The 26,640-nt window shown below is 37.1% G+C and overlaps 2 protein-coding genes across 2 annotated transcripts; one reads left to right on the top strand and one right to left on the bottom strand.

Annotated features, from left to right (window-relative positions):
* The first annotated feature begins 10,086 nt into the window (after positions 1-10,086).
* Positions 10,087-13,177, top strand: LOC113707856 (zinc transporter 4-like). The gene is made up of 3 exons (XM_027230213.2): positions 10,087-10,779; positions 11,820-11,969; positions 12,783-13,177. Exons 1-3 carry the CDS (start codon positions 10,177-10,179, stop codon positions 13,086-13,088), a joined length of 1,059 nt encoding a protein of 352 aa, XP_027086014.1. The 5' UTR covers positions 10,087-10,176; the 3' UTR covers positions 13,089-13,177.
* A 2,657-nt stretch (positions 13,178-15,834) lies between these two features.
* Positions 15,835-19,001, bottom strand: LOC113708119 (heparanase-like protein 3). The gene is made up of 7 exons (XM_072064848.1): positions 18,609-19,001; positions 18,190-18,481; positions 17,329-17,677; positions 16,760-16,796; positions 16,479-16,659; positions 16,237-16,383; positions 15,835-16,101 (listed from the first exon to the last, which is right to left on the bottom strand). The coding sequence occupies exons 3-6, from the start codon at positions 17,575-17,577 to the stop codon at positions 16,293-16,295; spliced, it is 558 nt and encodes a 185-aa protein (XP_071920949.1). The 5' UTR covers positions 17,578-17,677; positions 18,190-18,481; positions 18,609-19,001; the 3' UTR covers positions 15,835-16,101; positions 16,237-16,292.
* Positions 19,002-26,640: the final 7,639 nt, after the last annotated feature.

Here is a 26,640-nt window from a genome sequence, read left to right as displayed (position 1 = left end):
TGACCAATACATTTTGACTAGATACGCTCGATGGTCACCAAAGGGAGACTTCTTTAGGCTATAGGTCAGAAATTCGAACCCCACTTACAATGAAAAAAAATTCAAAAGAGATATCAGAACATCCCTTTGATCTATTCAAATTCTTATACCTATTAGTTTCTTATACACAGTCTAGATCATGATAGATTACCTTATAGAAATGCTATTGTTGCCGTAAAAAAAAAAATTTTTTTTTTTTAATAATGGGATACAAGTGGAGATAGCTGAGGCAGCAGTGATTCGGCAAGTAATTGATTTGATTAAAAATCTAAGAATTTTCGAGCACAAGTGGAGATGGCTGAGGTATTAGCAACTCATGAGGCAATTGATCTAATTAAAAATTTCCAATTATGTTCGAAAAGGGTGATGACACCTCTTCCTCATCATAATCTCTTGCATATTAGAGGCAAATATTGCTGATGTAAAATGGGTTCTTAGATGTGCTAATAAGGTAGCACATGAATTCACTTTTCATGCTAAAACTTCACATCTCATGGAATCCTATAGAATTCGCAGCTCAACTTTATTAAACAATTCGTGCTGGACAATAATAATATCTAAAAATCTAGTTTTCTTTTTTTTTTTTTTTTAGTCAAAAAAGGTAGCAAAATGGAATTTTCCTATTTTTTTCACGGATGCGGATCTCCTACAGTTGGCCAGAGAAGAAACGCACCGTTCAGTAGACGGTTTGAGATTAAACGGACCAACGCGATAAGACTCAATCTCGACCATTCATTTCAAAATCAATGATGGACGGTCGAGATCAAGTCGGCTCCATTACTCACCCCAGATTTGAAATCAATTTCGTGTTTATTCACTTATTTCATTCCTCCCTATAGCGCTGTTATACCAAAGTCGCCGGAAAACTCAGCCGCCAAAAGCCCGGCAGAGGCTTTCTTCTTCTGTCTTCAGCCATGGAATTCTGTACAATTGCCCCGAAAACTCATTCAATTCTGTACCCTGTTTCCAACCAAATTACACTGCCAACGCTACTCAACCTTCAAAACCTAAACATCAAACGTCTCTCAAACGCTGTTTCACTATTTGACCCGACCCGCAGTTGCGGTGGCGGTGGAGGGTGGTCGGGCAAATTAACACTGACATCTCGAGGCAGACCGGTAATAGAAGCTAAAAGAAAGGAAAAGACAGGCTGGTCCGCTGATCAGGCGAATCCCGACGAATTAAAATGGATTCATCTGGGTCAAATCGTGGAGTCGCTTTCCAATGGCATGTTCCGGGTCAATTTACTGAATTTGGTAGATAAAAGGGATCCGGGGGTAGCAGAAGACATGGTTCTTGGGTATCTATTAGGAAAGGCCCTCGTTCCGATTAGAAATGTGGGTCCAATTATAGGTTATGGTTCAGGGAAGATGCGGACGAATCGGATATTGATATTGCCCGGAGACGTAGTCAAAGTTGAACTAGGTCGTTATGATCCCGCCAGAGGACGAATAGTGTACAGATTTCATCCGAAGGAATGGAAGAAAAAGGCAGAGAAGGAGGAAGACGAAGAGGAAGAGGGGAAATTCGAACATTTCAAGGGAGAAAAACGGGGAAAGAAACTGAGAAGCTAGAAGAACTAATGTTGATTTTTTTTCCTTTTTTTTTTTATATGGTATTTCAATTAATGTATTTGTTCCATTACTTGATTACTGCTTCTTCTTCTTCTTTTTTTCTTGATTACTTATTCCTGTCGTTTAATTACTGAAATATTAGTAAATTTAGTATAACTAATTAATAATTTCTATTAGTAAACATATATAATTATTAATATAATTGATAATATTAATTATATTACATATACTAATATACATTATATAATAAATATAACTAATAATATTATTATCATAAATTTGTAACTAATTAAATTAAATATTATATATAATTATATAAATATATTTATTTAATTATATATTTATTTTTTTACCGGTGGCGGGGCGGGAGTATACTCTCCCACCCCGTTTCTAAACCGGAGTGGGGGAATTCCGTCCCACCCCTCCCCATCCCTCACACCATTAGCCCCTCGTCGGGCGGGTGCCCATGGCCATCTATCGTTATTGTCATTCATAATCTTAGACGTAGGTATATGAAAAGGCGGGCCCCTCTTCATCGAAAGAAATGATCTTTTTCACGGATGCAACACACTCATAAATGAATTGCAAAATTAATCAAATTTGCACAATGCAGAGGCAATTAAGAAAGCCGCGTACGTAAATATATAACCTAAAAAAGTGAAAATGTGGAAATATGAAAGTGATTATCATGGGTAATTCCCCTTGCAGGAGGAAAAATTGCTCCATGCCATGGTATAACAAGATTGCATTATGACTTTGTGAGGCATTTAAAAAGGTGTAGAGGCATAAAAAATATGAGGCTTCCATTGTTTCTGTGACCAGAAATGGCATCAGCAGTAATGTAATTTAGCTTTGAATTATGTAATGGGACTTGGAAGTTTAGCTTTGAACGATGAATAAAATGGTTTCGAGGGGTTTACAAACTGAGCTTTGCCTTTTCCTTCCGCCATAATGCATCCATATAGATTGTTTTAAGGTCCAAGAAAATCCTTAATAAGATGCAATGAAATGGTTATTTGACTACGTTTAGCACAAACTACATCAAAATCTTTATTTGCAGGATTATATAAAGGCGTGACACTTTTTGAACAGATTATATAATTTATTAAAAATTATTTACATAATTTTGAAACATTTTTGTTCAGTTACTATTTATTTGAACTTATACATATTAATTACGTCATAATTATGTAATGTACCTTTAAGTATGATAGACAATCTTTATAACTGTGCTTGGATTCTCCTGCTTTTTACAAACTAATTTTTCAAATACAATGTTACAGTAATAGACAAATAAAAACAACTCCAAAAATACAGTTCATACAATACCTCAAAAATAACTAACAAATATACCAAAAAAAAAAAAAAAAATCTACCACATTTTCTCCTTCCACCTAACACACCACCACTCACCTCCCCCTTCCTTTTTCTCCTCTCATCCTTCCTCAGACCCTAAGGCCGCATGTGCTGGAGGATTTTTTTCTTTTCTCATGGGACAAAGCTTTCTTGCAAGTTTCATAAACGGCAAAATAAATAGAGAGTGGTAACTTGAGGATTAATGGTGGGTAAAACACCCTTAAAAACATTAGAAGTAAAAAGTTTTTCATATATATTACTATAATAAAATATTTTAAAAACATCTTTAAAAATAACTAATTTAAACGAAATACTTTTCCTCGAAACGATAGCTATATCATCAAAACACTTTCAAAAACATCTAATCCAAACACACCTAGTGTTCCAAACGAAATACTTTTCCCCAAACGATAGTTATATTGATGATGACAAAATGTACAATATCTAGACAACGGTCCAAAGATTTGTGGATGAAGGTCCAATCAACTATACAAGATGTGCTGTTAGTAGTGAAGGACAGGATTAACCCAATCTTCACCAATCCATATGCCTAAAGCATTATAGATGCTAAAAGATGTAGCATGATCTAATCTATCTGTGCGCAAAAACAAAAGGAGCACTGTGAAAACAGTAAGCTACCGTGGGACTTGATATCTTCAATGAATGTTGCTGTTCGACTTGGCTTGGAGTTTAGCTGCTGAATCTGTGTGTGTAAGCAGCTAAGCTATTGGTTCTCCACTTCTATTTGTATGTTTCTCCATCCTTGTTCAGCTGCTTTAATTAGAGCAAGCATCACTGCTTCTGCAGGATCTTGCATTAGAATCCCTGTCTTCCTTTCTCTGATAGCCCGAGTTACTTGTAGCTGACCTGCTTGGCTTCTTGGAGTAATGCCTATTCTAGAAGTTTGAGGATTTTTGTTGCTGCTGAACATGGATGTTGGTACAAACTGTCCTATGGTCAAATTGGTGACCTTGAACAGGGATGTTTGGTAGTAATTGTCCCATGGTCAAATTGGTGACCTTGATTTGTCCTCACATGTGTTGCTGTTTTTTTGAGTGCTCCGACGACCCTTTCTTCCTCTGATGGCCTCATCATACTCTAAAACCATTCCAAGTGCGCTTTCCCATTCCAAGTATTATATACACTCAAAATTGGAATAGTCTTTACTTACAAATTACGCCTCTTCTGGATGGCTCGAGTGGTTCGGTATCCCTCTTTAGAATATGTCGACCACGATTTGAGTCCCCGGAGTACCTCGCTCGGAGTTCAGGTTGGACGCCTTCTCTCGAGTCCTAGGAGATTAGTCGGGCCGCAAGCCGGGACACCCCTAGGTGAAAAAAAAAAAATTTACTTACAAATTACAATCCTTCCTCCCACGTTATCATTCAATCTAATATTTCCTTCAAAAAATAAGCCCCTTTTTTAGTGTAAATCAGAGATTTCGAATTTGGAACTTCTTACTTAATTTCCATCCTCCGTATCACCCAATCCGACCTTTTCCAAAATGGATTTAATTACACTAACCTTGCAGAAATTAGGCGTGAGTAACACTTTGTCGCCCTAAAATCATTTTAATAACGGTGTGCTTCCTATCATGATGACAATCAGCTATCTTGGCTAAGAGTATCACGGAAAAAATTTGTATGCCCATGTGTCATGCTATGTTTTAAATTTATTTTTTGAGCCCTGGAAATTTCAATTCCAAAGAGATATTGAAAAGAAATGCTAGAAATTCGAGACTTGTGATTGCCATTACCCATAAACAGGCTTTGACATCCTAAAATCCTAATTCCTACCATATAAAAAACCTTAATTTGGTGAAGCTAACATTATTACTTTATTAGTACTCGTGCAATAATAGTGCAAAAGCATGTTTAAAAATTTACCTCCCTCTCAAGCTATCCTTTTCACTTTCAGTCCCTATTAACCTTTGCCCAACTTCCATGGTCTGCACTTTTTCTTTTCCGTACCTGGGATATTTGTACAGCAGGAATGTGGATTTGTCCAGAACTGGTGGTGACCATTGAACACATTAATTATTATAAGAAAATTCAATTCATCAGCTCTGAGAATGTATGTGCCTTGTCTGTTGCCTCCCGAACAGGAGTCAACCAGATTCCTTCAAATTGAGAGGCAATCGCAATAAATATGATTTATGACAAATTCCACCCTCAACAAATATGCAATTCTTGATTAGGCCCCCTGTTGTCTAAAACTAGATCAAACTAACTAACTCCTACAATTTTCTATTCTCGCGAATGTGATACAATAAATTGAATCTAGGAAACCTCGCATTGCATTCGGACCTAATTTCTTTGTCATTTTAGATGCACATATTGCAAAAACACAGCATATGTGCCCTATCAATAAAAGCAATATTTTGATAGAAACATATGAACACACAAATATATCTCCACAGATATAAATGAAGTTCATGATTGTGGAGAAAGATATAGATTTGAGCAAGGGCATACTATGCTTGTGAAACAATACAAAAGGGTTCCTCGCACGCCAAAATTGGATTCAATATGAGGTTGCTAAGTTCATCATACGTACTATTAATGAAAATTTTAAAAATTACTACTATTAATGAAAATTAAAAATCTTATTGTGCTGATTAATTCAATCTGACAATGAGGCAAAATGAGGAATCTATCTTTTGAGGGTTTTGTCGTGTGGTTCACCCAAACAATATTGATGGAGAATCCTAAGCCTGTGGGTCTCTCTGGTTTGCTCCATAATTCTAAGACTTGTAGGCTATCAAGCTACGTGTTATCCTATAGGCACAAGAAATGATTTGATGTGAATGAATGATGACAAGGGCCAAGTGATCGTCAGATATACTATTTGGAATAGGGAATTAATCCTAAATACTAATTTGCCTGAGTCTTCTAATCATTAGTTTCTGCAGAAGATTTGCCTGTTTAAACACTAAGGGGTGTTGATTCCATACATTCTTGCAATTTGGGTCTCTAAAGTTTGAAAAAAAAATTATCATCTCTTTAGAAGATTATTGTTTCCATATAATTAGTGGTATCCTTAAATAAATTAACTAGCCTACCCTTAAATATAATGAACTCTATGCTTGTATGATCAAAAAGAAAGAACCAAAAAGAAACCTCCGTATACAAGGTAAGTAGTCACTGCATTACTTAAGCACGTTAGTTTTGTATAGCCTATAGATAATAGTTAAATTTAGTTCTTGTTTCGTTAAAAAAAAAAGGGTGAAGGTGATCATTTCGCAGATATCAACTTTGAAAAAGGTGTATCCAAAAGGGTTGGTGAAAAATCACATGAAAAAAAAATAGATTCCCTCTGCACCTTTGAAAATTTGTCTTGTTCAAAGACAACTCAGATATTTGGATTGGGGTAACAACAGTAATACCCAAGTGGAATCCATTACTCCATATTCAATGAATTTTAAATCAACAAGACTTTCAGGTCAAAGCTTGAGGTTTGTTGCAAAGTATAATGTGTGGTCCAAAAGAAAAGTTCTCTGCTATGATGGAAAAGGTCGAGGAACAAGCTTTCTACGTAGCGGCATTAAATCAGTGGTGTTCTAAAGTCAGCTAAAAGAAGAAAAGAACAGTCTCCCTGTGACTGTACTTTATATGCCTCTTGTTCTCTACTAATGTTTAACTTGTTCAATTGATAGTTATATGCCACAAGTTCTTGTGTTTATTCCATGCTAATGCGGTGTTAATATTTTGAGATGATCCTTTTTTCAATGGATTAGCTATTGTAGTGTTAAAATTTTTGATCAACCAATGCAAAGGCAGATAGCAATGATCAAGAAAAATTAGTTGGAACCTATCTTTCCCATATAGAAATAATTGGCTTAATGAAGTTGGAATCCAATATGTTCCCAATGGCCGGTAACTAGAATATGGCGAATCATGAATCTAGATAACAAATGTCACAACCACAGTAGAATGTGAAGCCGACTGATAGCGAAAGATATCATAGATTATTATTCGGTAAGTTGATTTATGTTTTTCATACACGTCCTGATGTTACTTATGCTGTTGGTGTAGTAAGGCATATGGAATCCATGATTTGGATCCTTTGATATTTGAAGGATTCACCTGAAAGAAACCTTTTGTTTTCTAAGAATAATCAGCTCAATATTCGAGGCTATACAGATGCTGATTAAGCAGGAGACTCTACCGATCAAAAATCGACTTGAGACTACTTTACATGTGTAGGTGGCAATTTAGTTACAAGGAGAAACAAGAGACGGAGAGTGGTTGCTGCTCTTTCTAGTGCAGAAGCGAAGTTCAGAGAGATGACCAAAGGTTGTGTGAACTTTTTTGGCTTAAGAAGCTGCTTATCGATATCGATCTTGTTCCAACTTTTGAAAGAGATTTGTTTTGTGATAATAAAACAACCATTGACATTTCTCAAAATCCAGTTCACAATGATCGAACTAAACATGTAGAGGTTGGTCGGCACATCATTTAACAAAATCTTGAAAATATAGAGTGATACACCTTCCGTTTATAAAATCTGAAGATCAACTAATTGATATACTCACTAAAAATGTTTTTTTTCCCCAAACTCTTTTCTTCTTAACAGGATGTAAATATCTAGATATTTTTTCACCACAAAAATAAATTTAATCAGCAAGTTCTTATTTGTTAGCTTGCCTAGAGAATGAATGTGAAGATCTTTAGGACAGTTCCTTTAACGTTTACTCCTGTACTACTACTTCACAATAATTGTCATTCTTCTTTTCCTTCTTGGCTGCGTCATTCTTCTTTGACAAGTGAAATGACCACAGAAAAAAGGAATGGTGAGACCACCCTTGCCTTGTCCCCGTGATCTTTGTCAAATTCAGCTTTCCTTCACCAGAAATTAACTAAGGCTGAGCGCAGAATACACACAGCCATAAAAAGTGCAACACAAGTTTTTAATTACCTATGGTGCTGTGCTGTGTACGAACTATCAAGAATAGAAGCAAGATCGTGCTATTATACCCGCTTTTCTTTCTTTACCATAATTGATGTATTCTCTAAAATAATCGAAGGAAGGGGGCCAAAAGCTAGAGTAAGAGCACAGAATTCCGATCTAGCTAGTCTTTTTTTGGCATAGCATAAAGTTGCTGGATTTGAATGGATGAAGGTGAACTGGCACCTCAGTCAAGCGTTTCTGACCCTTCTTTTTTCAAAGGAATCTGGTCATACATAAACAATTTTGACGGACTAATACTGGACATCAATTCCTCAAAAAAATAAAAAATAAAAAAATTGGACATCAAGGGGTATCAATTGACTGCGTACTTGTAACAACGATGTAGAGCACTTTCTAGTGGGCATATTTTGAACTAGCATCTATGATTTATGAATGTTAAAGATCCAAGTTACAGATTTCTGCTCAAGGACATTACTAGCTCATAGGGTTTTTCTAGTCTTGATGCTTAATTGGTTTCACAAAATCTGAAGAGGTAAAGCAAACCAAAAGCAGGAGACAGTAACCAAAAGTAAATTAATGAGTTCAGATCTTAATATGTATAGATGCATTTGATAAACAAAAATAGAACAGTTGAATCAATTAAATAACACTAAATTTTTAGACAAAACTTGCTCTAAAAAATAAGTGATAAATTATTCACTCGTCACTTAATATCATATATGTTCAAATATATTAGATTTAACATTTAACAATCTGATAACTCAGTGAATTCAAATTTTAAACTTTAATTTTTGCAGATTTATTGAATGCAGCCTAAAAAGTGGCAAATAGGTATATCGGCCACTCTTGGTCTTGATGAATTAGTTGGCTTCATTCATCCATGTGGGCGCCTGAGTTAAGAGTGTGTTAGAGGGTCTATTCCACATTCAATTGAAACCCCACCATTCGCTGAACGTAGGCAACTGTGACACTACCACAGTGGTAAATTAGATATGTACGCTGAAACTGTGAGAGATTTTCTCAGTTACTCAAACAGAAAAAAGATAGAGATCCCTTCTAGGAGAAGGTAAATGGAGACTTTGCATCATTTGTTTTGTCATAGGACACTAGGTACAGAAAACTCAGCTGATAATATCTCAAAGAGAAAATCTTTAAAATGTTTAAAAATGAAAAAGCAAGTAAAATAGTGGTTGTCCAGGTCATGATACTGATCTAAAAGGCCTTGATGAACATCCACCTCCAAATAAAAGTGAAGACCCATCAGACTCTGTGTCATGGTTCGCCGTCACGGTCGCATCGCGGTTTCGATGGTTCCATATTCGTCGCGATATATCGATTGAATATCGGGTGATACGTACATTATAACATATAAAAGTTTTCAAAAATTTTGAAAAAATTACTAAAATTAAAAAATACTAAAAAATACGCAATTTAAAAAAATATCCGAGTCGACTCCGAGTTGACTCAGATATATCGAATGATATCATGCATCACGGATTCGAATCGGGCAATATCAGTGGAGTCAGAGCGAGTCGTCACGGATATGATAATATTCGCAATTTGGGGATCGGTATCGTGCTGATCCCCTCCGTTTCAATTACGACTCAGCCGATACGTATAGGTATCGGCAGATGTGGCGAACCTCTGTGTGTGTGTATGTTCTGGGACAGATACATACGCAGGATTCTGTGGCCTAACCTGATTTATTCGAGAATCCGAATAAACTAATGTTAAAGAATGTTGTTGGGCAAAAGTTAGAGACATCTTACTATATAATCGCTAGTGCATGTTCTTCTTTTTATATTTACTTAAGATGTTATCAAAAAACGTTAGTGTGTGTTAGTCTACTTCCTCCCAAAGCCTTGAACTGTCCTCGGTAACCTCCAAAACATGGCCTAAGTTTCCAACAGGAAGTTAATCTTAAACCAGACAAATTAAATTAGTGGCTCATGTTAATGTTATATACGATTCAATTTCGCACCAGATCCTAAAACCAAGAAATCAGTTGGACATACGTAGGTTGAAGTACATGTAAAGATTTAATCACACTAAAGTTGTCAGCATAATTAATCATCACAATCAACTTGACTCAATTAACACACAATGTCGTCATTAGCCCCAAATCGCCGAACATTTGTCCTTCTTTTCTCAGTTCCAAAGACACTGCTGCATTGCATGTCGCCATAATCACATTCTCATCTTTTCTTTATCAATTCTAAAGTCCCACAATTTATACCAATTTAAGTATATATATAGTTCACTTCACAGTCCATTCATTACCACACTTTTCCTAGCCATGAAGAGCTTTACTCTTTTGCTAGTCATTCTAGTGTTTCTCCTTCCTGTTTCTGTATTTTCTGAATGTACATGTGACAAATCAGAGGTTGAAGGAGGGAAGAATAGAGCAGAGGCTCTAAAGTACAAATTGGTAGCCATAGCTACAATTCTCATTGCTGGTGGTATTGGGGTGGCAGTCCCAGTTTTGAGCAAAACCTTCCCATCTTTTTCACCTGAAAATGATATCTTTTTCATGATTAAGGCTTTTGCTGCAGGGGTCATTTTAGCTACTGGGATGGTCCATGTTTTACCAGATGCATTTGAGAGCCTGACTAGTCCATGTTTGAATGAAAATCCTTGGGGGTTTCCTTTTTCTGGCTTTGTAGCCATGCTTTCGGCTATTGGGACTTTGATGGTGGATACTTTTGCTACTAGCTATTACCAGAGGTCCCATTTTTGTAAGGCCAAACCAGTCTCTGGGGACGAAGAAAAAGTTGGTGATCATCAAGCTCATGTCCACCTTCACACACATGCAACTCATGGCCATGCTCATGGCTCTACTTTGTCATCAAATGAGGAGTCCAGTTCATCAGCCCTGATTCGGCATCGTGTTGTTTCACAGGTCACTTTTCTATCTCTTTATGTTGTATATAAATATGTAGTAATCTTGTTTTACTTCTCATAAAGTTCTTTGAGGAATATATATTAATTGATTGCAGAGGTTTAGATTCTCTAATTCCTTTTTTTTAATCTGTTAAGTGTGATCGAATTTTGAGGAAAGTCTTCTAATTTTTTTTTTAAAATTAAACTTCTGGTCTATGATTTGCCTTTCTTGCGAGTTCGTTTTTGGACAAGCTAATTCGATTCGAGCTCGACCAAAATCCGGTTTAATTGTTCAGTTTAATAATTTGACTGATAGAAATGAGTGGTTCAACCGGTCGAGATTGTTTTTTAGGCCACCAAATGACTTGACGAGCCATTGAAATTGAAAACATGCAGCTCTACTTTTTGCTCCACTAAAGTTTCTTACCTTATTTGTTGATGAGGTTTGAGATCCTAAAAAAATTAATAATACACAAACGAAAAGCTAGCACAAGCATCATAAGATTGGTTGTACGTAGTTCGGTTGTGCTTCATTGGTTGGAAACAGAATTAATTAATGTAATAACTACTTAATTTCATTGATGAAGGTGAACTTTTTTCTAGATTCATTCCAATCATTAAATTGAACTTAATTGGTTGGTATGAGAATTTATTAATCTAATAACTTAAAATTGATTGATGAAGGTGAAATTTTCTAGATTCATTCCAATCATTAAATTGAACGATGAGCACTTTAGTTCAACTTAATACTCCTTTTATCACCTGAAAGCGTCATATTTTTCAAGATAGAACATTCCAAAATGTTTATTATACACTTTTTAGTCTCTTCTTTTAATACAATACTTTTTTTTTTTAATCATATGCATAATATCGTTCAAATTTAAATTTTGAGTTTGTGAAGATAAGATTAAAAAAAAAGAAGTATAAACATCATAATCAAATCATTATTTTTAAAAAAATTGATACAAAATACTTGAAACAAAGGAAGTACTACTATGTTTTGGAGATCAGAATTGTGGTTCACTATACATATGATGATGGGCTATGTACTTTGAACAGGTTTTGGAGATGGGAATTGTGGTGCATTCTGTGGTCATTGGCATATCTTTGGGCGCATCAGAGAGTCCCAAAACAATCAAACCCCTTGTAGCAGCATTGACTTTTCATCAACTTTTTGAAGGCATGGGCTTGGGAGGTTGCATTTCTCAGGTACCATAGTTTGCACACTAATCTACTGCCCTATTCATTGCTGCCTCATATGCTGTTCAGGCACGTACATCTGATAGAATAGGTATTTGTAAAGCTTTAGCATGCTCATCTATCGAAGTGGCAAGTCAATCTTTATTTGTATCTTTTGGTTCTATATATTATTGAGACCCCAACAAAAACTGAATTAGCCAGATACAGCCCTCACTAGCACGTTGATAAGTGATGATGAGCTTTTGGAGTCTCTTTTTTGTAGGTCATGCATCTTATAAAAGAACTCCCTTTTTCCCGTCTTTAGGCAAAAGCAAACAACTGATAAGCAATTGGGAACTTTCTTGAATAACTCTCTAGTAAAACTCTAAAACCCCCCTACCCCCCAACCAAAATGGGAGAGAAAAAGGAAAAAAAAAAAAGGAGAGAGAGAAAAAGAAAGGGCCTGCTTAATTTAGCCTACCAGTGAAGGTGCATCCATGTCACTGATGGTGCTTGCTAATACCAAGTGTCCTTTTTCGATTTTGGAAGCCATCACATTCCATTTTCACAGTCAAAGCATCTCTGCCCACAATGTTGAATGGTCAGTGAGAAGATAAAAGGTGGATAATGCGATTTGACTGGCTACACCCTACAGCCCTGTTTATAGTTTATATGATGGTACTTGGAATTCTTGCTATGCTATCATGGTGTGCTGATTACAGAAGCAAAACACTTTTACCTTATTATCGTTTGAGGAGAGATAGGATAATAGAGGATAATAGAGCAATTAACATATCATTGAGTTGATCTTGTTTCCGTCTGGATGCTGTGTTGATTTTGCAGGCAACATTCAAGGCTAAGACTATCACAGTGATGGCAGTTTTCTTTGCCCTCACAACGCCCATTGGAGTTGCGATTGGTTTAGGAATTTCAAACATCTATGATGAGAATAGCACAACAGCTCTAATTGTGGAAGGCATTTTCAACTCTGCTTCAGCTGGAATTTTAGTTTATATGGCACTTGTTGATCTCCTTGCTGCCGATTTTATGAATCCCAGACTCCAAAATAACTCGAGGCTCCAATTTGGAGCCAACTTTTCACTGCTGCTGGGAGCAGGTTGCATGTCACTTTTGGCTAAATGGGCCTAATATTATTGTATGTATTAGTATAACTTAGGAATAGTTATTTTGGAAAAGTTTCACCCTCACATCTCCTGGGAAGCAAATTCATTTTTGAAGATGGATTCATTAACGTGAGTGTATGAATTTTAGTTTCTCCTCACGTAAAAAAAAATTACAGAAATGCTCAACTACTCCAGGACAGAGAATGAGTCATACGAAGAAGTTCATCCCTACTTAACAAGGGTCTGTCCAACAAGAAAATAACCAAAACAACCCAAAAAGTACAACAATCTGCAAAACCATGGAGGAGCAATTATTGCATCGTGTTAGAAGTCATACAAGAACAATGATCTTGTCTGTGGTTATCTTGAATAAGGAAGATGGTCTCCCCAATGCTCTAACTGCGCTAGTACTCATTTTAAATTCACCTTCATAAAATTGGAATTGACAGCTACCAGATTTCTGTACCTTCAACGTAGCTGTTTCGTCATGGGACACAACCCCTTGATTCATTCAGCCCCATGGAAGGAGCATTCTCCTCGTCACATGTAAACTTAACAGTAAATAGTACTTTATTTGTTTGGATAGAGTGTTATTTGAAATAATTACTATAATATTTTTTGTGATGTGATGTACGGGAGATAAAAATGTGATTAGGAATATAAAATAGTGAATTAAAAAATGTGTTTATGATACAAATGAAATATTATTTGGAATAATATTCTGACTCCACTTAACGTAACCAGTAAATAGTGGCTTCGGCCAACTTAGACAGGTCTCAATCTCATTATTGACCACCACAGTAACACCTATTGTTTAAGGTCGCAAAACTTATTTAATCTGCAGCTCTGGAAATTGTAGTTTTGCACTGAATACAAAGTCATTAGGACGGTCAACTCTCATTAAATTGTGCTTTCAATTTTCATGACGACGATTCCCATTGGACCGTGCTTCCACGTTCTCAGATTCTCCTCCTCTGACTCCCATTGGACCGTGCTTCCCATTGGATTTATATTTTTATATACTCTGTCCGGTCCACTTTGCTAGTTCTGTTTCTTTTTTCACACAATTTAAGAAAAAATAGTTAACTTTTTGAAAAAGTAAATTTAGATTGCTATTTTTCTAAAATACTCTCACATTAAATATGGTACAACTTTATGGAAACTTGAATTGATGGTAAAAAAAGAATCAACTCTCATTAAATGGAGTAGGTTTATAGTAACAACTACTTATATTGAATAAGGGTATTTTAGCAAAATTAAAATACAACTATATTTTTCAATTGGAAAGTGGACTACAATTTGGGACAGATGAAAAAGGAATACAGGACTATCAAAGTGGGACGGAGGGAGTATAATTTTTAGGTTATTTGGTTGCTATTTTGGAATATTTTATATGATTAGTTGAATATAACCAAGAACTTTATTTCAATATTTCTGAAATTTATAAAAATATAAAATAATTATGACATCAAACTGACGTCAGCAAGTCTTTAAGAACAGTCTAAACCAGTTGACCCCTAACCTTATAGTTTAATCGAGTCGCTATCCAGTCCGAATTTAACAACATTGTTTGTCCGTCTGAGCTTCAAAATAATCGTTTGACATACAACTTCCAAGCCCTCCTCTCAAGCAAAAAGATTAGTCACCTTTTTTTAATCATAGGAGGTCGCAAGTAAAGATTATTCACCTTTCTATCATAGGAGGATCACGTGTAGCTTTTGAAATTATAAAAAAGTTATGTTAAAAAAAGTGTTAAATTGTAGATGGCCAAAATGTAATGCATATTACGTTTATATATCTCGACCAACCTCTAATTATTTGAGCTTCTAAATAAGGTAATTTTGATACGTTAATTGGTTCCGGTCAGGTATCTATGTAATTGTAGATTTGAGAGATCGAGGGATTTGGTAAAACTCATTTATGTACGAGCACTAGTAGGGGTGGCTTTGTAGTAGTTATAGTTATATTTTTCACATAAAATAATTTGTTTTTGTGGAATTTATTAGTAATTGCATTGTATAGAAGTAAATTTACATTTGTTTCTTTTTGTTTACCTTGTAAATATAAATGTGTATTGTTGGAAAAATACATTGATTTCTACAAACTTTAGAACGTTTTTGGTTTTAATTATGTTGTATTGGTGATAAGTTATTCAAAGAAGAAGTTACACACTTTGTGATCTCTATTTTACAAAAATTACCAAGAAAGAAGTTATGAGAACAAATAAAATGAATAAAAGCTTCTGAGCTTTAATCTACTTTGTCAAATGTAGCCACTTGACTTGTTGTTGTCAAAATTTTCATCTAAAAATGTAGTCAATGATAAGTAAATCACTCCATTGATTCATGGTCAAATGTAATGGTGAATGCATAACGAAATTACAAAGAACAATTAATCAAGTGGTTGAATTTTATACAAAAAAAAAAATTTGTTAAAATTTATACAAAGAATAACCCAACTCTTAGGTAAATGGTAAACATCTAATCGTAACAAATCGTTAAAAGAAGTAAAACAATGGCCTATGATTTGTAAAGATTCGTTGTACAAGAAAAAAATGGAAATCAGGAATGATATGTATAAAAAGAGCGGGTGGCCAGAATAAATTCACTTGCCAAAATCGTACAACAAATCTTCCGTTTTCCCTCACCAGTTGTTTTTCACCGGTGGCCATTTTTGTTTCCAGCTCTGGAAGAAATCCAAGAAAGGCGAAAGCTTGGGTTAAGCTGAATAAACAAAAGGTCATTTTCTTCAGCAAATTATAGCCATATAAGTAGGTGAGGCAAATCATTTTCACCATCTGATTTAAATAAAAAAAAGAAAGGCAATCTGTTCCAATACAAATCTACAGCGTTGTTGGTCCTGTGCAAAAAATCTGTAAACCAATTGACATCAAAGAATCCTCCCGGCGCTAAAACAATTGGCTTGTTTGCTACATCCTTTGTAGATTTCTTGCACTTTGTTGTGTAGTACGATTATATCAGAAGCATACTAATTAGGTGCAACTCTTGTCCCAACTCCACCGCCGCAAAGTTCATTCCCTGGCCAAAATAGATGATGAAAAATTACCATCCGAAACTAATCTCAAGCTATCTAAATCATTTGAAAAAACTATATAAAAACAGAGAAGAAGCATTTCTGCAGCAGGCTAACCATAGAAAGGTAAATGATATTACCAAGTTCCCAACCATATATGTTGTAGCCCTTTTCAACAGTGTAACGAATAAAAGCTTCAACATTTGAGGAATCCCAAGCTCCAACTGTTGAACCATCGGACCTTATTCTCCTCCCATTCAGAGCATTCAAACCAAATAATTTCAGCCCTGGAATGAAGACAGTGATTCATTAATTTCAGATCGATGAGAATAATGACAAATAATTACCAGTCTAACTAACCAAGGTGTTGCTTCTTACGTACCCAGATTTCTTGAAAAAAGAGTTTAATTCATCCCGTCTGGACGAAGGAAGGCACCCTTGAGCGAAGCCAAACAACTCTGAGGAATTCTTAACAAATGAATGGCAACGTTGATTACTCTGAGTTTGATATATGACATTATCTTGCAAGGTGCCCCCAAGTCTAATCTTTAATAGTGAAAAAGCTGCAAAATGAGGGGAAGATAGCAATTTGAGCTCCCATAATAGGACTATAATGTTAGAATGCCGTTTTTAGTAATCAAGAAAGCCAGAAAAAGTTAATACCTTTTACTGCATTCAATAAAATTATGTTGTTAAGATCCTGCAAATAAACCAAGAAACAGATCAAACCAGTCCATTAAACACTAATGTTTTAATTCAAATTGGCCACGGCATATAATAGCCCAGAATCATTTTGGACAATTTGAAATTCGTTAACATCTCTCTCAGAACACAATCAAGATCTTTTGGACTTTAATCAAAGAAGGCAAACAAAACAGAGCATAAGTGATAAGCGACAAGTATTGTCTCCTTTCCCTTTTACAACTTCATTGCTGAAAGCATCAGAGTGAATTCGCAGCCATAAAAAAACTTTTCTAACACACCGTCTAAAGCATAAAAATCACATCTTTTTAATCAGAAATGAATTTGAAGCTGAAATATACAGCTCAAACAAGCCATCATCCCCTTGTTATAAAAGACGGCATTGGTTCATGTGGACTAAATCCATCAACAACTTCAGCATACCAACGTAGTAAGCTTGCAGGTAATATTAAAAAAGGCACACACACACACACGCACAGACATAAACATGAAACATGAAATAGCTGCAAATGCAGGAAAATGGAAAGTACCTGATTGAGAAGGGAAGCATGGTCCCAGCTATAGGTTCCATAGTCATATTTCTCAGGTAGCCACCAATCCAAGGTGGCACAAATGAAAGCGTCATCTATTTCTCCAATGGCACTAATCCCATCTACAAATACAAGGTCTTGGGCTGTTCCAATGTCTTTTACAATCACAGAGTACACGAAAATGGAGCTATTACTAAACAAAGACAACCATATACACAATCCCATGTAGTACACTACTAAATAAACCATCTTTATATCTTGAAGCTAATCTTCAAGATCTATCCCCCATATCCCCCAGAAGAAAATGCTTCATTGGAATGCTACAATTTTTACTCCATTGCAGGGCTCGCTGGAAAGTTTATGATAACAAAAGAGAGGATACCAATTAGTAAAGATAGGTGGTATTAAGCTGAGGTGACATTAAATGAGTCATAATGCCCAAGATAGCAAATTTACAGGTAATTTAGACTAAAGGCCCCAATCTTTTTTGGGACTGAGGCTATTTAAATCGAAGGTACAAGAAAAATTCAAGATTTACAACTTGGGTTCTGAGTAAGAAATTTGTGGCATCTCTAATTGGGCAAATCAGTTGGGCTGGAGCAACAAATTTCTCTGACTTCCGATAAGTCTGAGATTTGGCCGCAACTCCAACACTATTCTAAGTTTCCTGATTTCAATAATTACCTCGCTTTCAATTTCGCTCGTGCTCAGGTCTTCTATTTTCTCTCTTCTTTCTGCCTCTCTTGCTTTTGTTATAGTATATATTTATTTTAAGCACTCAAACAACACTTCTTATCCTTCTTGTGGCAATCTCGACCGAAGAAAAGATACCAAAAATACCAGAAAAAAATGAAGAAAAACCTGAAGCCAACAGCATCAAACTATTCTTTCCTTTTCTCTTCCTGGACGATTGCTCTTCAAGATGCATGAATCAAATCAACCTAGGCAATAAGACAAGAAGACAAAACATTAATAAATTTTTTATTTCCCTTCTTAAAGTGCAACGAAGTTTTATTGTGGGAAAAAGAAAAAAAATAGAACAGTTATGGCAAGAAAGTAAGGAAAAAATAATGCATACGGGGAAAAAAAGAGGAAATAAAACTAAGAGAAAAAATAAAACCCATTCCTCTCCTTAAAGGGCGACGAAGATTTCCTGCAAAAAAAAAGGAACAAAAAGGTTATGGCAAGAAGGGTTAAAATAAGGAAGAAATATGCACAAGGGAAAAAAAGGATAATAAAACCAAGGGGGAAAACAAACCCCGTGAGTACATGATTCTCACCTTCCAACACATGAGAGAAAAAAATTAGGGAGAATAAGAGGAGTTCTATTCTCGGACAAAAATCTAAGCAAGCAAAATTGATTAAATTAGATCAGATCAAAGAATGTTTATAGGACAAGAATATTATGGCTCAACTGATTTTTTCACTATATATTCTCCCGTAACAAAGGGGAGATGGAAGAAGAGAAGAGAACATGAAAGTTGAATTTGATGGGGAACTCTTCAAATATCTCATTGACCAAATCTTCGGGAATGCACAATGTATGAGAGAGAGGCTAAAGAATGAATGGGACTGAGTGGTCATCTCAAGTCCATCACTTCAAGGAAGCAGTTTGGAGTGGGTCTACAGCGGGTAGAGTTGGTGGAGCAGTTTGTTGAATTTCGCCGAAAACATCGACAGCAAACGGAAGGAAAGGTGAAGGGAAACACAGAAGGAAAGGTGAAAGGGCAAAAAGTCACTTGCAACGAACGCAAAGTTGCCACCAATCACCTCGCGCCACGTCAGCATCGAGCCAATCCCAGACGCAAGCTTCTCCTTGATAGATTAAGTAAAAGAATGATGTACTTTTCAACCACCCTAAAGTACCTTGCATTTGACCAAAAGTAACTTAGTAAAATGTTTCACCAATGTCAGCCGAGGAGAAATAAGCTAAACTTTAGCTTTGGAGCTACCACGTGGCAGCATGGGAAGAAGTTACAGTAACATCAACTGGAACTTCTATTGTAGTTAGAAATTCATGAGTGCTTATTCACTTACCTCTTAGAGAACATTTTCCTATAACAATGTGCACGAATGCAATTGCCATATCTATGACAAATTTCTGCGACAGAAACCACAGGCCCTAGTTACCAATCATTTCCAGCAGAATAGAAACATAAAGCGAGTCAGTGGCATGTGGGTTAAACTGCCCCCTCAACAGTTCCCCAGGGCTTCCAGCAGCAAAGGCCACATATATCATCCAAAACCCCGGCAATAACTGCACCACCAATCAAGGGTCCAATCCAATAGACTGCCTGATTCTTGAAGCTCCCTCCAACAAGAGCACATCCAAAAGAGTATGCCGGATTCATTGATCCGCCGGTGAAGGACCCTGATACCAAAATATTGGCACCAGCAATCCATCCGATCGCCAAAGGTCTAATGGCCTCAAAGAGTCCACAGTTTGTATTTGACTCGGGCAATGAGATTAATCCGGGTTTTCCATCCTTTCTCCCTTCTTCCCTTTTCTTCTCCACCGTTTCGGCAAAGTATTTGACTTTTTTTTTTGTTAAATGTCAACTTGTATATGAGTAATAATTACAGTTATGTCTGCACAACAGAATTACAAAAGACTGGCAACTGCCAGGAAGTCATCGTGGGTTTCTCTATTAAGCCACACAGGGAAGGATTGCTTCCACCTAGTTTCTTGAATCAGGTTAATAGCTAATTTAGCTAAACCATGGCTACACATATTCATTTCTCTCCTAATGTAAAAAAAGTACGTTTCCAAAAGGAGCGACTCAGCTGTCTGATGTCTTCAATTAGCATGTCCATTGAGGTTAGGCCTTGACATCCTGTTTGATTCTATCCACAACAGCTTTGCAATCAGAAAGAATCAATAAGGACGTCATGTTTTCCTCTATGGCCTTGCTCAATGCTATTCGGATGGCTATAGCCTCCATTTCTGCCGCATCTTTGGCTCCTGAGTGTGGGATGGACCAAGTCACAAGTATCTTGCCATTGTTAACTTTAGCAATAAACCCCACTCCTGCTTTAGCTTTGCCTTGGCTTATTCCAGCAGTCGTGTACATGATATTGTTATGTTGTTCCATCAGTCCAATAGCATGCAATGTCTATCTCCTGGCTGAGAAATCTCTTTGTTGGCCCTCTTAACATCTCTTCTAGCCTCATCATATTCCATCCATTCCTCCATAGCTTTTTTGAATGCTTGGTGCCATTTCTTTAGTGTCTGGTTAAAATTCCACTTATTCCTTGTCTTCCAGATTTGCCAGAGGAAGTTGGCTGTGATTTCAATGTGTTTATTCCCATCATTCCTTGATCTAGCTTCCTGCATCTACTCCCACCATTTCCAAAAGTTCCAACTATGATCTTTGATGTCGTCCCATGAAATAGGAAAGGTTGCCCAAGCTTGCTCTCTTGCCTTGCACTTCAGTAAGGCATGTTCAATTATTTCTTGCTCTTTCCCACAGCACTTACATAAAGGATCCCCCTTGCCAATCCTTCTAAAAATTTCCTCGTTAGTGGGGAGGATGCAATGGAGACATTTCCACAGGAAGTGTTTGATTTTGTGCTTGATGTTCAGTCCCCCACAATTGATTCCATACCTTGGATCTTTCTTTGTTTGTGCTGGAGTTTGCTTGCGTTCTATTCATCTCCTTGATTCTGTCTTTGGCCCTTGCATACCCGGATTTAGTGGAATAGAACCCATTTGCGGTGTATCTCTATTTGTATCTGTCTTTTTTTTGAAATAAGCTTAGAGGTATTTGCAAAATCGCCTCTGCTTCCTCCTTTGAGAACAGAGCTGTGACGAGGTCCTTGTTCCATTGCTTCCCCTTGATCAAATTGCAGACCTTGGTCGTCTGACATCCCGCTGGTTTTGGAGAGGTGACTTTCCAAATCTTTGAGCATTCTACCCACATATCCTCCCAGATATCCACTGATGCACCATCGCCGACATGCTTCCAGACCCCACTTTCAAGTAACTCTAATGAGCTATGCAAACTTTGCCAAATCCAAGAAGCTCTAGCCTTTACTTTGGACTCAAAAATATTAGATTTAGGAAAATATTTATTTTTCATCATCTTACTCACCAACAAGTTGGGACAAGTAAGTAGCCTCCATGCTTGTTTGGCTAGCAAGGCTTCATTAAAGCAAAGTAAATCCCTAAACCCAAGTCCCCCGTTCTTTTTCCTTTCCGCTATATCAATCCATTTCTTCCAGTGCATTCTTTTTTCCCCTTGGTCATTTTCCCATCAGAATCTGGCCATCATCCCGCTTAACTTTTTGCATAGGCTTTTTGACAGTCTGAAAACTGACATAGCATAAGAGGGGAGTGCCAAAGCAACAGATTTGAGTAGCACCTCTTTCCCTGCATTACTCAGTAGTTTGCCTTTCCAGTTCTGAATCATTGATTTCATATTTTCTTTAATAAACCTGAACACACTATTTTTGGACCTACCAACAACTAATGGTAGGCCCAAGTACTTCTCTTGCGACACCTGTTGGATTCCTCCTAGTTTCTGCAGCACCTCAGCCTTTTCTCTCTCACTTGAATTTTTGTTGAAGAAGACAGCTGATTTGTTGATGTTAACTTGCAGTCCAGAAGCTTTTTCGTAGCAATCCAAGATTTCCTTTATGTGTCCTACTTCATTACCATTAGCTTTACAAAAAATTAGAGAATCATCAGCGAAGAATAGATGAGAAACATAGGGGCCCTGCCTTGAGATTTTAACTCCTGTAATTTGGTTGTTTCTGACTACGTTATTTAGTAGGCTAGAAAGGCCTTCAGCACAGAACAGAAAAAGGTAAGGGGAAAGAGGATCTCCTTGTCTAATCCCTCTAACTGGTCTTACATATCCATGTTTGACTCCATTAACATTGAAAGAAAAAGACAGTGGAAAGACAGCCATGATTCCATCTAATCCATAGAGGGGCGAAACCCATTTTACAGAGGATGGCATAAAGAAATTTCCATTCGACTCTATCATAGGCTTTAAACAAATCAAGTTTTATAGCCATGTACCCATCCCTCCCTTCTCTTTTTGAATTCAGCTAATGCATGTACTCATGAGCCACCATGACATTGTCTAGAATTTGCTTATTGGGAATAACTAATGCAGCAGCTAAGAAGAGGTTTGAGCCTATTCACAAGAATCTTCGAGATGATTTTGTATAAAACATTGCATAAGCTGATGGGCCTAAAGTGGCCAATGTTCAGGGGGTGTCTATTTTAGGAATAAGTGTAACCAGGGTCTCATTGATAGCTTTTGAAAGGAAGCCAGTATGCAAGAAACTTTGTATAGTGTTCACTACATCTATTTTAACGATATTCCATAATCTTTGAAAGAAAATAGGGGACATACCGTCCAGGCCAGGAAATTTGTTTGGATGCATGGAGAAAATAGCAATTTTGACTTCCTTCTCTATTACAGGTCTGGTAAGCTGCATATTCATCTGCTCAGTGATAGTCCTAGGAATACCATTTAGAATCTCCTCAAAATTTGAAGGCTGTGAAGACGTGAAGAGCTGGTCGTAGAATTGAGCAATTTCCGCTCCTATTTCATCATCAGTTGTGCACCATCCTTCCTGATCCTTCTCAAGTCTAGTTATTATGTTCCTTTTCCTTCTGTTACCCACATAGGCATAGAAGTATGCCGTATTCTTGCTCCATTTTGAAGCCATCTGGTTCTTGCTCTTTGGCTCTAGAACAGTTCGTCTTGCTTATAGGCCTCAGACAGTTGCTTCCTAAGTAAATTGAGGGATACTTTCCTATTAATCCCATCCCTAGTCTTTGCTGCTTGTGCATCTCTTCTTTGATCCTTTTAATTTCCTTTTGGCTGTTCAGATTTATCGTTTTGCTCCATGCTGAAAGTGTCATTCTGCATTGCTTAATCTTCCTACTAATTCTAAAGCCTCTAGACCCCACTTGGTGTTTACCCCATGCCTCTTTGATTACCTCCTCCATTTTCTATATTGGATCCACCTCGGGTCAAAATGAAATCTTCTTTTTGGTTTCCTGAACTTAGGCTCTGTATCTAGTAGGATAACATTGTGATCAGACGCTTCATTGTCAATATGTATCATCCTAGCATCTTTGAACTTTTCACACCATTCTACACTTGCAAGAGCTCTGTCCAACCTTTGTTTAATCTCACCCTCCCCTTCCCATAGGTTACTCCAAGTCCATGGGAGGCCTTCAAAGCCAATATCCAGCGGCTCAATATTGTTTGTGAAGTTTTTGAAATTAGTGAAAGTCCAGTTAGGCCTAGTTCTGCCCCTCCCCCCCATTTTTCTTCGTTAGAGGTAATGTCATTAAAGTCCCCAATTAGCACTTTATTATTACCCCAGATTTTGTTCTTGTTACACAAAAAGTTCCACTAATTTTTTCTGATTTTATCATCAGTATTAGCATAAACAAAAATGCACCACCAATTTCCAGTTTCATTATCAGAATTCAAAAGTAGTTCTATGGTAAACTGGGTGGACAAAACATTAACTATCTTAGTATGATTATTCCAAAAAACTATCAGACCCCCAGCTTTACCAATGGGGTCAACTAAAACCATCTCCTCATATCCTATTTTTCTTTTAAAGCCATTCAAAAAAAATTTTTATTTTTTGTTTCTCATAAAAAGATAATACTAGGGGAGTGAAGGTGAATTACCTCCTTAAGATAGGGAATAGTCAAGGAACTCCCTGCGCCTCGACAATTCCATGCCGCCACCTTCATGTGAGCTTGGGAGGCCAATTCAGGCTGGCCTCCATGACCTCAGCTTCTGACCCATTTTCACTCGTCTGCTTCCGTTTACATTTCTTGGCCATGACCTTATCAATTTGCATGTGCTTCTCCTCTTTCTCTTCCAATGTTAATCTTCTTTTGGCAGCTGACATTGAACCCTGCTTGTTCATGTCAATCACTGATAAGGGATTCCTATCCATCTGCACTTGTTGACCTTTCCCATCTCTCCTTGTTACCTTGATCTACTTTCTTCCTTTGTTTTCCACTTCTATGTTTGCGGGTTGGTGGTTGGTCCCACCTTGGCTTACTGCTGAAAACTTTATGTCTGTGTTCTGGAAAGAAAGGTTTTGTTCTCCTACTTCCTCGACGGTTTCCTCTGTTATGTCCATGTGTTCCACCGAGTCCTGGTTCAACTCTTCTTTGTTTTGGAAGTTTTGTTGGTCCACACTATTTATTGGGCCTAGGCTTATATTATCCTTGACTTCCCCCCTCTCCCTTGTGCATTCTTCTTGTCTTTTTATATTTTCAGAAGTGGGTTTTACTGACCTGTTATCCTTCCCGCCCATACTTGAAAATTGAATTTGTGTCTTTCGTTCCCTTTCTTTCCCTGACAATATAGTGTCATCTTCTCGCTCTTGCCTGTTTCCTTCCAATCTACCCTTGTCAGGTCTGCTAGTGCTCAAACCCTTCGTCGGATTGATTATGTAGTCCCCTTCAAAAAGGAGTCTTTGGGCAATAGGGTTCATCATCTCTTTTGGTTCACTGGGAACATCCGACCGACTAACCGGCCGAATCTTTGTTCTCTTTTTGGGGGATGCTCCTTTGATTTGGGCCCTCATCCATGCCCCAAATTGACGTTTGGAGTATCCCCTAGTTGTCCCTGTTTTGAGGCTGCAAGATTTGTCGCTGTGCACGATTAATTCACATCCATAGCAGAAATCCAGACATTTTTCATACCGAAATTCCACCCAGATGCTCTGCCCATTTAGTTTCACCACGGTTCCTCTTAACAAGGGAAGGGAAGTATTAAACACTACTTTCAGTTTCATGTGTCTCCCTTCCTTGGTGCCTCCCGTTGGGATGATAATATCCTCCACATCTTCGAAGATACTACCAATCTTCACTCCTATTTCCTTAGTTAGCCAATGGATTGGCTGATTCCATAGTTGCACCTAGATGTGCGCCAACTGGAATGCTTCCATCCCGCGGTCTATGCCTTCTACCCACGGCTTGACATTGAGAAGTTGGTTGTCAATCACGTATGGTCTTCCATTCAACACCTTCTCCATGTCCGACACATCCGCGAAGGTGAATTGAAAAAGATTTGCCCCTAGTTCAACTGCCACCATATTCCTTAGGAAGCCCCATACTTGGTTGGCAAAGTTCTTCACTCCTGTGAAGTTAGCAATTCTTTCCCCCATTATTCTACCAAAGAGACTTTCCCTGCACTCTTCCTTACCTAAATCCTCATCTACTCCGTCCAGGATAATTCCTGAACTTTCCTTGTTGGACATATCGAATCTATCGAACACTTTCACGAGTTTGTCAGCCATGATTATGATGAGATGCTTCTATGGTATTCTAGAACTTTCACCAGATGAGTATGCAGTTTGTACCGACCTGCACAAGGGAAATCAAATTTCAAATTTATCCTTATGCATCCTAGATCCAAAGCCCAGAGGATATCGAAGGTTAGAATATAAAAAAATTCGACAAGTTTAATGAACAAGCCTAATGGGTGAAAGATTGAACTGGAGAAGATAAAATGTGACTAGCAAGTACTACTGAAGACTAAGTAGATAGAGCCGAGAAAGTTTATGTGTTTGATTCTGGAAAGATATCCTATCTCCTACCGCAGAGGAGGCCCAGCTCTCATACTAGAGAAAGACGCTCTCATTCTAGAGACGGAAAAAGTCTTACAATGGACTATTCTTGGTTAAGCAAATTGTTTTGGCAAAGTATTTGACTTGAATTCCATCATTCATCCATTTCCTCTGGGTGTAGAGAAGACATATGTCTTATTTGACCACAAGAAATGCTTATTGCTGGATTTTACGAATATGTTTTCTTCTATTGATGGCACTCACTGCTGAATAAAATGACAAGTAGTTTTGACTGCTAAATGTTAATTGGTCTTGCATTTGACTTTAGTATAATGATGACAAGGTACTATTTACTTCCTTTAATCCTACTTATAAGTCCACTGATACATACAATCTTTCATTAGAAAGAAACATATCATGTTGGTGTCTTTTGTTTCTTCCCAAACTAAATCAAAAAAATTACTTTTTAAAAAAAAAAATTTTTCCCTAATAAGGTAAGGGCAGAATGTAAAAATCCAAAAAGGGGCAGGAGATTATAATTCACAATTTCTGGTTCTTGAGATCTCGAGTTTAACTATTAGATCAATACCTCCTCGACCTCGAAAAATTACTTACTACTTAACCAGAAGTTTGATTAGGTTTTTTTTTTAATATCTTGCACGATGTACAATTAAGTGAAAAGTGCCATCATTCTTAGTTCAGCATTGTGCTTGAGAGAAAACTCTGAAAATTATACGAATGAACAATAGA

The sequence above is a fragment of the Coffea arabica genome, chromosome 9c (assembly GCF_036785885.1).
Source record: "Coffea arabica cultivar ET-39 chromosome 9c, Coffea Arabica ET-39 HiFi, whole genome shotgun sequence".
NCBI classification, from domain to species: Eukaryota; Viridiplantae; Streptophyta; class Magnoliopsida; order Gentianales; family Rubiaceae; genus Coffea; species Coffea arabica.
Note: the sequence above shows the minus strand (reverse complement) of the source record. Positions and strands in the feature narration are given on the sequence as shown.